Source organism: Frankliniella occidentalis, unplaced genomic scaffold, assembly GCF_000697945.3.
Source record: "Frankliniella occidentalis isolate FOCC.00 unplaced genomic scaffold, Focc_3.1 Scaffold414, whole genome shotgun sequence".
NCBI classification, from domain to species: Eukaryota; Metazoa; Arthropoda; class Insecta; order Thysanoptera; family Thripidae; genus Frankliniella; species Frankliniella occidentalis.
Genome location: NW_026267535.1, coordinates 45,518 through 56,939, shown reverse-complemented (window position 1 = coordinate 56,939; position 11,422 = coordinate 45,518). Strand labels below are relative to the sequence as shown.

At 49.3% G+C, this 11,422-nt stretch overlaps 2 protein-coding genes across 5 annotated transcripts in view; both read left to right on the top strand.

The window, feature by feature from the left end:
- LOC113209024 (protein EFR3 homolog cmp44E) overlaps positions 1–4,049 on the top strand; it is a 49,955-nt gene extending 45,906 nt beyond the window's left edge. Inside the window, exons 19-20 of one of the 4 annotated variants that reach the window (XR_008012064.1) lie at positions 1,098–1,236; positions 1,406–2,225. The gene's annotated coding sequence lies outside the window, so the exon portion shown is untranslated. Of the gene's footprint in view, positions 1–1,097; positions 1,299–1,405; positions 2,226–3,284 lie in introns of those variants that run through there. The other 3 variants (XR_008012065.1, XR_008012063.1, XR_003303545.2) reach the window with 3 other exon arrangements.
- Positions 1,403–2,225, top strand: LOC127751292 (zinc finger imprinted 3-like; the record flags this gene model as incomplete). Its single annotated transcript, XM_052274588.1, is given in 1 exon segment — positions 1,403–2,225. A coding segment is annotated over 1 exon segment (485 nt), but the record flags the coding sequence as incomplete, so codon positions are not given.
- Positions 4,050–11,422: the final 7,373 nt, after the last annotated feature.

The window sequence follows — 11,422 nt, the reverse complement described above, 5'->3', positions numbered from 1 at the left end:
GGGGGGGGGGGTTGAAACGACACAGTGTCACCCCAGCGAGACGGATCTCGCACCAACGTGACCTGGACCCCGGCTATGACCAACCAACCCACCCACCCACTACCACCCTCTGTCTCTCTCCGCCTCTCTCTCCCTCTCCCCCTCTCCCCACTTCCACCTGGGCTATTAACGCCCTCATCCCCTCGTCATTGGCTCGCGGAAGGGAGGTGTCGGGGGGAAGGGTTTGAGGGTCGGGGGTATCCGAGGGGCAAGGGGGGGTGGGGGTGCAGGTTACTGCAATTACTTGCCACTTCTATTACCTTGTACCTCGTGGTGCGGCGCCAAAGCCATCAGGACGCCCCCAAAAATGATTAAGCATCACGTCGTCACACCCTCAAGTCACACTCCGTGACGTTGGACGTGCCACAGATCGCTCTACACCTTGAGCAGCGCACGTGTCACGTGTCGTCACACCCTTACCCTTACCGCACCGCCCGCGCCCTCTTGAATACCTCCCCAACCGGAACCGAAAGTCAAACGTTTTGTCGCTGAAGTAGACTCGGTTCTGTCGTCGTCATCCAAGTGTTCGCGCCCGGCAGCAGCGCCGAGTGAGCGCCGGAGCAGCCCCCAATTTTTTCTGTCTTCCTCCATCTCTTGCCTCGTCGGCGAAGGGGGGAAGGGGATGTCGATACTTCACGCACGGCCGCGTACTCGTGCTCGGTCTATATGTCGAGCAGAGAAAGTCTCTCCTGGGGTAGGCTGGGGAGTGGGAGTGTGTGTGTGTATGTGCGTCTATGTGCGTGTGCGTGTGTGCGTGCAAGATAGAGAAAAGGCAGGAGGGGGGGGGGGGGAGAGTTCGACGTTGGGCCAGGCTGCTGATTTTTGTGTCCCTCGTGAGCCTGCATGCTCATGAGTATTTCCGGCTCGGAGAAAACCCCATTTGATTTCCGCGGCGTCCGTTCACAAATCCGTCACATGAAAACAAAACACAGAAGGAACAAGAGATACTAAAACGCAAGATTTCCGGAGTCAAGCTCAAACTGCGTTATCCCCCACAAACGGCGCGGATATGATGTTCTTACATATAACGCTCACACGACTTTAATTTTCTGTTTCAGGCTGTCGCGCATGACCGTTTCTCGCCTCAAAGTTGCTGGTTTTAAATTCTTGCAAGGAAATTCTTTCTGTGCAAACGCTGGACATATATCGCGAAGGATTCTGCTTTGTTGACTACGAAACCTCCTTTGCAATTTCTAAGTAAATGCTCTGTAGTCTACAATGCACGCTCAGGTCATGTAGGGAATTAAGTAATAAAAAGTGTAAGCGTGGTTTGGAATGGGGTGGAGGCGCGGTGGAATTGGTTGTGTGATGTGGCGAGATCTCGAGGTGACGTCGAGTCTAAATCTTTCACTGTTTCTGTTCGAAGGTGCGGACCCCGGCGAGCGGGAGGTAGAGGTCTGTGTGCCGGCTTCCGGCCCGCTCTACAAGAACATCCACGAGGAGCTCTACGAGGAGAAACCCGCAGATCTAGAGGCCGGCTCTACGGCCACCTTTCGTCGAAGTCTTCGCGCCAGGAAAAAGTGTGACACTGTACAGGAGGTGCTGCTCCCAGAGGAGGAAAACGGGCTAGAAAAGAAACCTAGACTGCTGCTTCAATTCAATTGCCACGTTTGCTTAATTAGTTTGGCCTCTAAATGGGACCTGGATACGCACATGAAGACCCATTTAAACGAGAAGACCTATCAATGTGGAGAGTGCAAACACAAATATGTTCGGAAGGAACACCTTTACCGTCACTTGATGACGCACACAGGTCAAAAACCGTTCAAATGTGAGCGGTGTGAAAAGAGCTTCAGTCGGAAAGATAAACTTCTTCGTCATGAAAGGAGGCACACTGGCAACTTTTAAAGGAAATGATTCTGTCGATGCTATTTTATGGTGCACGTACTTAATCAAAGACTATCAATGTGTTTTTCCCAAGATTATCAAATTTTTTATTCTTTTGTTTCATTCAATGTTAATTTCCTTGGATGCAATTGCCTACTAGCAATTTTAATATAAGCATCCGCAAGGTTCATTTCAAAACTAAGTATTTTTTTTTTGTGTCCTAATTCCCACATCTACACATCTTTTTACTCACAGTTTTCGTCGAATTCCTTTTCTGTTTCAATCTTTAACTTTTACGACAGTGTGAAATATCTAATATATCTAATTTCCGTTCTAATTAAATTAAATTTGTAAGCAAATGGATTGTCTTCACTTATTTCCTTGTTCATTGCCACGTTCGCATGTTTTTACATTTTTGCCTACAATGTGCATGCCGAACGGTGCCGGCGGTTGTGGCTGGAGAGCGTGAGAACGTAATAAGTGAGACAGACCACTCTCTGTTTAAAGGGGGCAGCGATCACTGAGAGCCTCGAGATGAGCTGTATCTAGTCGTGACCTTATTACTTAGTAATAAGTTGCGAAGTATACAAAGCACGCCTCGAGGGATGAACCACTTCTGTACCCACGTGTGTTATCAGAGCAACAAGTATTAGACCCCTTCCGGTGGAGTTATTCCAAGCGATTCCAAGCTGAAAGGGTTCAAGGTTCAATTTCTTATTGTGGTTATAGTACACCTTGTACTCATCCTGTATTCTTCTACACTCTAAATAAACTCATGTGTATTCATCGTGTATTCATGCGTACTTAAACTGTTATTCAAGTACTGTGACGTCACATTCTATATAATGTGAATTGTGGTACATTGTTTAGAATATCATGTCACATTCGTTATAACGTGACAGTGGTACGCCTACCATGAACTGAGTCCGTTGACCAGAGTGATGCTGGGATATTGACATATTCTAAATAACGTGACATAATTCACTTTATATAGATTGTGAAGTCTCACTATTTGAATAACAGTGTTTGTGAGTAGTGTATACAAACATATCCCTTGTACCTTGTAGGTAATTGATAACTCCTGAATTGGCTGTAGAATTGAATTTAAATTGCACTGGATTGTTTTTGAATTGGTTTGAATTATTGCGATTTTATTTTATTGAATTAGCGTGAATTGAATGAAACTGGCTTGAATTGAATTGGACGTGAATTGGCCTGAATTGGACTGAAGCAGTTTGAATTGGGCAGAATTAGGCGTGTACACTACACTTGGCAGGGGAGTTATCCACCCCTCGGTGCATGTTCTGGTACAAAGCGAGATCGGTGGTGTTGGGTTGGTGGTGGTGTAGTGCTCAACATGTGGTGAGATCTCAAGGTGATGTCGGTGAGTCTAAATCTCCCTGTGTTCTTGTTCACAGGTTCTGACCCCGGCGAGCGGGATGTAGAGGTCTGTGTGGGCCCGTTCCCCGACGAGGAGCTCTACGAAGAGACTCCCGTGGGTCAAGAGGCCGGCTCTAAAGTCCCCTTTCGTCGAAGTCTTCGCGCCAGGAATACGTCTGACCCGGCACGGGATGCGCCAATCCCAGAGGAAGAAAACGGGCTTGCAAGAACTAAAAAACCTAGTTTGCGGTTCCAATTGACTTGCAATGTTTGCTTAAAAGATTTAGGCTCTAAACGGGACCTAGATGTACATATGCAGAGACACACCGGTCAAATGCTCTATCAATGTGGAGAGTGCAAAAAGAAATTTTTACGGAAAGACCACCTTTACCGTCACCTGATGACGCACACACGTCAGAAACCATCCAAATGAGGGCTGCGTAATAATAACTTTTGTCGGACAAACCTATCCGTCCCGTGAAGAAGAAAAACACCGGCTTTTTGATTTAATTTTTATAAAAATCCGTTGATGCCATATTCTTACGTTACGACGCTATATATCACCCTTGTCCTTAATCTAACCTTATTACTCTTTTCTACACATTTCCATTCAATGTTCATTTTCATTGATGAAACAGCTTGGTAGCATTTTCAATTTTTGCATTCGCAAAGATGATTTAGGAACAAGGTAGCTTTTGTTTTTGTGTTCCAATTCTTACTTGTACTAACACACATTTTATTTTTACGACAATGTGAACTGTCTAATTTTCGTTCCAAATAAATTTTCTTTTTAACCAAACGGATTGGTGCTGACTTTACTCGTTTCCTTGATCATTTCTATCCTAGCATGACTTTGCATTCGGCTAACCCATGTGCATGCTGTACCGTGCCGGGTGGATTGTGGCTGGAGTGGAGAGCGTCAGAACGTAATCAGTGAGAGTGAGACTGACTATTCTCTTTTTTCAGGTGGCAGCGACCACAGTGAACCTGCTGATATGCTGCGCCTATTCGTGACCGAGAGATTCTCTCCTTCTACCGATGAGCTCTACGAGGACGCCAAGGACCCTCTATTCTTGGGCGAGGCAACTGCGCACCGAGAGACGGGCTCTACGGACGACAGTATTATAGAAGGCAACGATCTGTTGAAGAAGGGCGACGGCAAACAGAAGCGTACACATGCGAAGTCATTTGAATGCAGCGTTTGTCTAGAGGCGTTTGCCCACCATGACGAACTGACAGTGCATGTGCGCTCTTCGCACACTGGCGAGCCACAATTTAATTGTGATGTGTGCAAGAAGAGTTTTAGCGTGAAATCACGTCAAAGTTATCGCGTGAAGGCATGCCTGACAGGACAGATACTAAGTGTCTGTCCTGCGTGTAAGACAAATATTTCCCTTAAACCATTTGAGTGTGGTCTGTGTGCAAAGAGATTTCCCTTCGAGTACAATCTTGTTGAACACACAAGAACACATACTGGCGAAAAACCGTTTTCATGTGGCGTTTGTGAAAAGCGCTTCACTCTCGAGTACAGTTTTACTCAACATTTGGAAACACACAAAGGCAGAAAATTAAGCCTCCTAAAACAGTCTGATAACGTTGGGGCCCCTTCAGGCGACGACCATTTGGAAAATGCCGAGCGGCAGTGTGGAGACAATCGCTCACATCCAGGTGATGGCAAAGAGCATGTTGATGCTGATCATGGCCAAGGGCTATGGCGTTGGACGTCCGAAGACGAAACCCGAAAACTTTCTCAAATAGGGGCAAAGCTCCTAAAATGCAAAGTATGCTTTAAGACATTTAACGACGAAATCCAACTAAATATGCACATGCGCTACCACCCTCGTGAGCAAACGTTCTCGTGTTATGTTTGTGAGAAGGATTTTAAAAGTATATTCGACTTAAGTTCTCACATAAAATGCCACACAGGCAAGAAACATTTTAAGTGTGGCGATTGTGGAATGACTTTCACATTCAAAGCCAACTTAACTAAACACATGAATAAACACAAGAAATTATTCCAGTGTGAGGAGTGTCACATTAGTTACACTACCAATAAAAGTCTTCTTCGCCACTTGAACACACACAATTGAGCATTGATCGTTGCAAATTTTTAAATAAAATTCTGCTTTTTGTCAATTAAATCGTGAAAGAAACATTTCAAACGTGTCTTGGCATTGTTTCGAATTACAATTATCAAAACTAACTGTCTTTCTACACCATCGTATAGTAACTGTAAAATTTCTGTTATGATTGAAATAAATTTGAAATAGTTATCAGCGGTGTACTGTTTTTTTCGTCGTCTGACCTGGCTTTATTTTCCACGAGTATACAAATTCGTTCTCCGATTGGTACGCAATTGCACCTGCGGCTCGTGCGAGTTGGTGCCACTCCACGGGACCACCCGGTTTACCCTAACACTACTAATAGCAGTTTCTGTTTGGGGGGGGCTGTGTGTCTGTCTCTCTCTCTCCCTCTCCCTCTCGCTCTGTGTGTGTGTGTGTGTGTGTGTGTGTGGAAGCCGCACCGACTCGGCCGGTGGGTCTGTGCAGTCGGCGTCGTTCACTCTCTTATTTTACGCGGCGCGAGGCGGGGGCTGCGGTGAGCTCGGGCGGGATTCGGACAAATCCGCCTGTATAACCATCAATACTCCACCCCCTCCCCGCCCCGGGATGACGTCGTCGTGGTCCCCACCCCGAGAGTTCCCTCTGCTACACCTTGAGCAGCGCAGGGGCTGGGGGCGGCGAGCCGCAGCACCGACTGCTCTTCTTTTTGTCTCTACCATGTGTGCTCTGCTCGCGCCGCCCCGCTAGTCCCCTCCTCCAATAAGACCCCGCACCTGCACACGACCGCACACACCTGCTGCTGCTGCGCCGCGCACCCGCTGCGTTTCGTGTGGAGCGATATCGCGGGATTAACAACGTGACGGTAACGCGGCGGCCACGGTCCATCCGTACGGTACCAGTACGGCTCTCGGCCCGGCCTTCCACCTTTACGACATTGACAGAATTCGTGCAGTTGCCATTCATAACTTATGGAGAGGTCTGCGGCCTGGGCGGGGCCGGTGCGGTGTGGGGGTGCGCTCCGGCCCGCTGGCTGGAGAGGGGGCGCGCGCACTTCAAGATGGACGCGCACTCTCTCAGATTGCCCTGGCCGGGCGAGGGGGCGAGCGGCGAGAGCGCAAGGAGTGGAGCGGGCAGAGAGAGAGAGAGAGAGAGATTAGAGAGGTGCAACTTCCACGCGCTCTTTGGTGGCCGCGGGCAGGTGGCCGGGCACGGTCTGCTCCAAAATGCCAAAATGTGTGTCGAAAATGAGTTGTTTTTTTGGATACCCCCAAGACTGTCTCTACCGGAAGGAAAATAGTGCCCCCCCCCCCCTATTCCTTCTTTCCCCTTTAGAACAGGATCACACCCGAGCTCGGGTAGTGTGGACGTGGACGTGGCGTCTTGGGCAGGCCACCGCTACGCACAGCTACGTCCCCATCCCGTCTTGCCGGTGGCTTGTCTACCACGTGCACGTCACGCTGCTGCGCTTCAGATGGCCGTCGCATCGGCGTGGACTGTTATAGTACTTTAGCAGTACGAAAAACTGAGGGAGGACCTTTGTGGCGTGGTCGAGGGGGCTGTTCGTTTTTATCTTTAGACTTAAGTGGGCTATCTAATTTTATTCGGCTGCAGGGTTACATTAGCTGAAACGCTTAACATTTTCTAATGCCCTTCGGCTTGTCAATGTGTCCCTATTCGCCAGATATTCGCCAAATATTATTATCTTGTTTCGAAGTTTGAGTGACTTTTTTTGCGGCGTGCTTGTGCCCGTGCAGGGGGAAACGGACGAGTCGAACGAGGCGGGGAAAGGAGAACAACGAGTCCACGGGAGCGTGGGGACCGAGTGCATGCACCCCCTCCCCCCCTCTTCCTCTCCCCGTGATCATCCTGGCGACACGATATTAGATACCGGGGAGCAGCGAGCAGGTGCGCCTGGATAAGTACAAGCCCCATCGGAGAGAGAGAGAGAGGAGATCAGAAAAGCGAGGGAAATGAGGGAAAAATATGAGTTGGTTTTCTTGCCTTTTTGGAGTGTTTGCGCAGTCGTCTGCTCCGGACGGGGAAAAGACGACACAGGGTCAGGAGTCCGTTCATCTGGGAGCGCACACAGAGACGCGAACAAGGCGGTTTGAGAGGGGCCGCCGTGGTGCCGAGAAACAAGTCATGTGGCACTTGTCAAATATGGAACACGTGTTTTGATTGGTTGCGGCTGGCGTTGCTCGCGCCTCCGCCCGGCCCCGCCCCGCCCCGCCACGCCACGCCACGCCCCGCGGCGCACGGTGGTGTAGAGATGAGCGTGGCGCGCTGCACGCTGCAGACACAGCAGCGTTCCATTACCGTACCCGCGCGCCGCGCTCTTTTGTCCAAAACAGAAAATGAAGATTTCCCTTTGTTCGCGGAGAGTACAATCATCACCCGTATTCACAGGCTGGAATATCAGACCACTCCCTCCCTTTTCCCCCTGCCCTCTCCCCTCTCACCCTCTAGGCTGTCGCTGTCTGTCCCTTCGCTTGTCATCGCGAAAGCGCCCCCTTTCCTCGTTCTCTTTCCTCTTGCTACCCTCAGCCCCCCCCCCTTCTCTCTCTCTCTCTCTCTCTCTCTCTCTCTCTCTCTCTCTCTCTCTCTCTCTCTCGGGGGCGTGGGCGGGCGTAGCGCGCAGTCCTGGAGCATGGCCGCAAGCGTCAATGTGACTGGGAAAAGGGCCTTGCCTTACACTCCCGCGCCAGAGGAAGAAGAGGCCTCCTCTGATTAACATTCAGAAAGAAAACTCGGCAAATAATAATAATAATGAAAGTGGAGGGATAAAACAATGCACCTACCGCCGCCCTGGATGAGCCTAAGAGGCCTGCTCGCCCCGGCCCGCCCGTCTGGTCATGGAGTTTGCCCCCGCGAACGTGATGGAAATATTGATGCACAGCGGGGGAGAGGCCACGTCCGAAAAAAGGAGTGGTTTTTTGGGGGCCGCGTCTGCAGCGGTCTCGTCCAGGAGTCTGGCAAGATCTGAATCTGAATGTTTGCAATTCAGCTATATCAAGTGGTGGCCTAGACAGTCGACCACATCGTGCTGTATTTATTGTATACTTTTTCTCTGCTCCACTACTTCCAACATTCAATCCCTCCGATCTGGGCTCCTGGGTGTCTAAACTTAATTTTTTACACATGTAAACGTCTTGTTTGTTTCAGTTTGAACGAAGATCAAATAATGTTTCAACACAAAGAAGTCAAGTTTTGTATCCAAACAATTTCATAAATTTGGCGGAGTTTCTTTTGATGTGTGTTAAGTGCATCTAATGTCGTGTTTGCTGCATTTTCTTAGTAATTTAAAGCGATGAATGCAAACGTTTACGGAAGAATCGGTTATTTCTTTTTAACACTTCTTTGTCCTTTGCTTACATTTTGTGTTGCACCTTACATTCTTCGTGCCCTCTGTTATTTTCCGGCAGTACGCTCCTCCCCTTGCTTTCCTCCCCGTGGCCCTCCGCCCCGCCGACACCTCCAACGCTCCCCATCCCAGAGTCAAACACGATCAACGATGCCTTTTCCCGGAAGAGAATTTTTTTTTCGAGGCGTCGTCGTCTTGTGTGAGATGATCAGAACTATTTTATTGCTATCAAGTGAAGGCGGGAGGGGAAGTGGAAGGCGGGGGGTCCATGAATATAAGTGGGCGCCTGGAGGGCTGGCGGGGCGGCTACGGCGAGTGTCACTTAAAGTTCGGGAGCACACCCTTCCCTTCCGGCTGCCTTACGTCTATCCAGCCCAAGTAAAAGGCCCGGGATGGATAAAATGTTCCCTGGCTGGAAGTGGTGGGCGGGGTGGGGTCGGGAGAGAATCCCTTCCCCTCTCGCTCCTCTCTCCTTCTTTATATGTGCTGCATTACCCCGCGACTGATAATAGTTGTTCACTGCTTAGGGAAACTGTCTTCATTCTCTCATTCGGTACCATAAACGTCGTGACTCCCCCGAGCGGGGAATCACTAGGCGCACAGCGTAGCGGGTTATTTGTGGTATTTTAACGCAATCTCTGTTATTTTGGATTATTTCGGGATATTTCCCGGTCTTTCGCATTTGTTTGGGAGTATTTTGTGACTTCTCACTGTAAAACATACCTTCGTAAATTTACAACATGTTTTGTATGTAGATTTACAAAATATGTTTTAAATTTATGACAGCGTGGGCCATTCTTGCGCGTTGATGAATTCTAACACTATTTCACACTACTTCGCATTTATTTCGCTTTCAGGTCAGGTGTATGACCCATTTCTCACTGTCAGGTGGTTTTCCCCTTATTCGATCTTCCATACTGTGAAAAAGTGAAAAATATATTTGATAATGTTGTCACACTTCCGCACGTCCCGGTGCAACGCTGTACGGGTACGTGCCGTCAGCCAAAAGGCCACCACGGGTATTAGCGTGGTGGTGCTGATAATTTACAGTCTCTCTTCTATTTTACGATTTATACAAACGATGTTTTAAATTTACAGCTATTGCTATAGTCAGTTCTATTACACGCCATTTTTTCTCGTCGAAGAACTTCAGGTCCATACGTAATGCCATAAGCGTTGTTGCAATTTTTCGATTTAAACTTTAACACTTCTCATGAAAAAATAGACCTGATAATCATAACAAATATTTTTTCTCCCAGGGGGGTGGGGGCAGAGCTGGAAGCTGCCAAGGTGGAGTACATACTTGACCTGGTAGGCCGCAGCTCTCGGCTCGGTTCCCACTCTCGGCTGATTTCAGCCGTCCTAATGGCTGTCGCTGGCGCCGCACCCCTCTGGAGCGATGGAAACTCTGCGATCGGGAGAGGAGCCCCGGGCTGGGGCTGCACCGGGGGACGCATAAAATGCACTCTGTAGGCGGGTGACCTGCAGCCAGTGGCGCGGGCTGGGGCAGAGAGAAGAGAGACGAAGGATGGGGGTGTGCTCTACTTGCGCGCGTGTGTGTGCGTACCTTAAGTCATTGTAGTTTTACACTTACATGGGAGGGAAGGAAGAGTGGATTGTGTAGGATGACAACGTGCTTTTTATGAAAGAGTTACACACGATGTAAGACGTGTAGCCATGTGGTTTTCAAAGCAGAACCCAAGGCGTCCCCATGTATTTCTTACCACAAGAGATGCTTGCGAGGGGTGCATACGGTGCATAGCTCCGAAAAACCGTGTACAGGGATTGGAATCCCAACAGATTCGGTGGGATCCAAAAGATTTTTTTAAAATCTATAGATTCTGAAGGATTGTGCAGATTGGCAAAGATTTGTAGGGATTGGAGGAGATCGGCGAGGATTGGCGTAAGATTGATTTTACTGTGTATGGTATCAATGATTATAAGACGCTTTTGCTGCAAACGCTTACTAATCTTTTTAATTTTTACTTGGAGTCACAGAGCGAAGAGACTGAGTATCTTGATGGTTGACTGGATGCTCGCGTGGCCCTACCACCCCGCCAGACAACGCCGCCGCCGCGGCGGCTGCTCACTTCTTGCTTTTTGTGAGACGGGCGCGTTGCGGTGCGTCCGTTATTTGGCGCGCTGCTCCCGACCGACACGTTATTGGCACATATTGAATGGCCGCAGAGAGCTTTGATAAAACAGCCGGCCGCTGGTCGCCGCCGTTTTGCTCGTCGTTTTGTTGGCGCCGCGGCGCGCGATAGCGCCGGTCAACAAGTATTCATGTTTCAATCAAGCGATTATCTCCTCGCATTTCTCGCCCTGCCGCGCGCCATCGGTTTTGTTCTGTTTCGTGCCCCCTTACCCCCTTCATTTTTATTATTTTCTGTATTGAGCGCGCGCTGTTTTTTGTTTTTGTTTAGCTTTGTTTCTAAAATCGCAGAGCTTTTTTTTGCTTTTTGCCGCGTTTGCCCCTCCGCGGCGGCGGCAGCGCGAGGTGTGCTGCCCGGGTGAGCAGCCTGTTTGTGTAATATATAATGTCATCTTCATTTCCGCCCGAGCGGCCCCGCCGCCGCCGGCCCCGCCGGGGCCATCCTTCAGAATAATCCTAAATATGCGCGCGTCTCAAGTACAGGGAAAGAAATATTATTGATGTCTCCGACGGGAGATCATCTCTTTGCCCCCCCCCCCCTCTCTCTCTCTCCGTGCGGTGGGTGCGGCGGCGGCGGGCTGTCACGTATAGCCTCCCCCC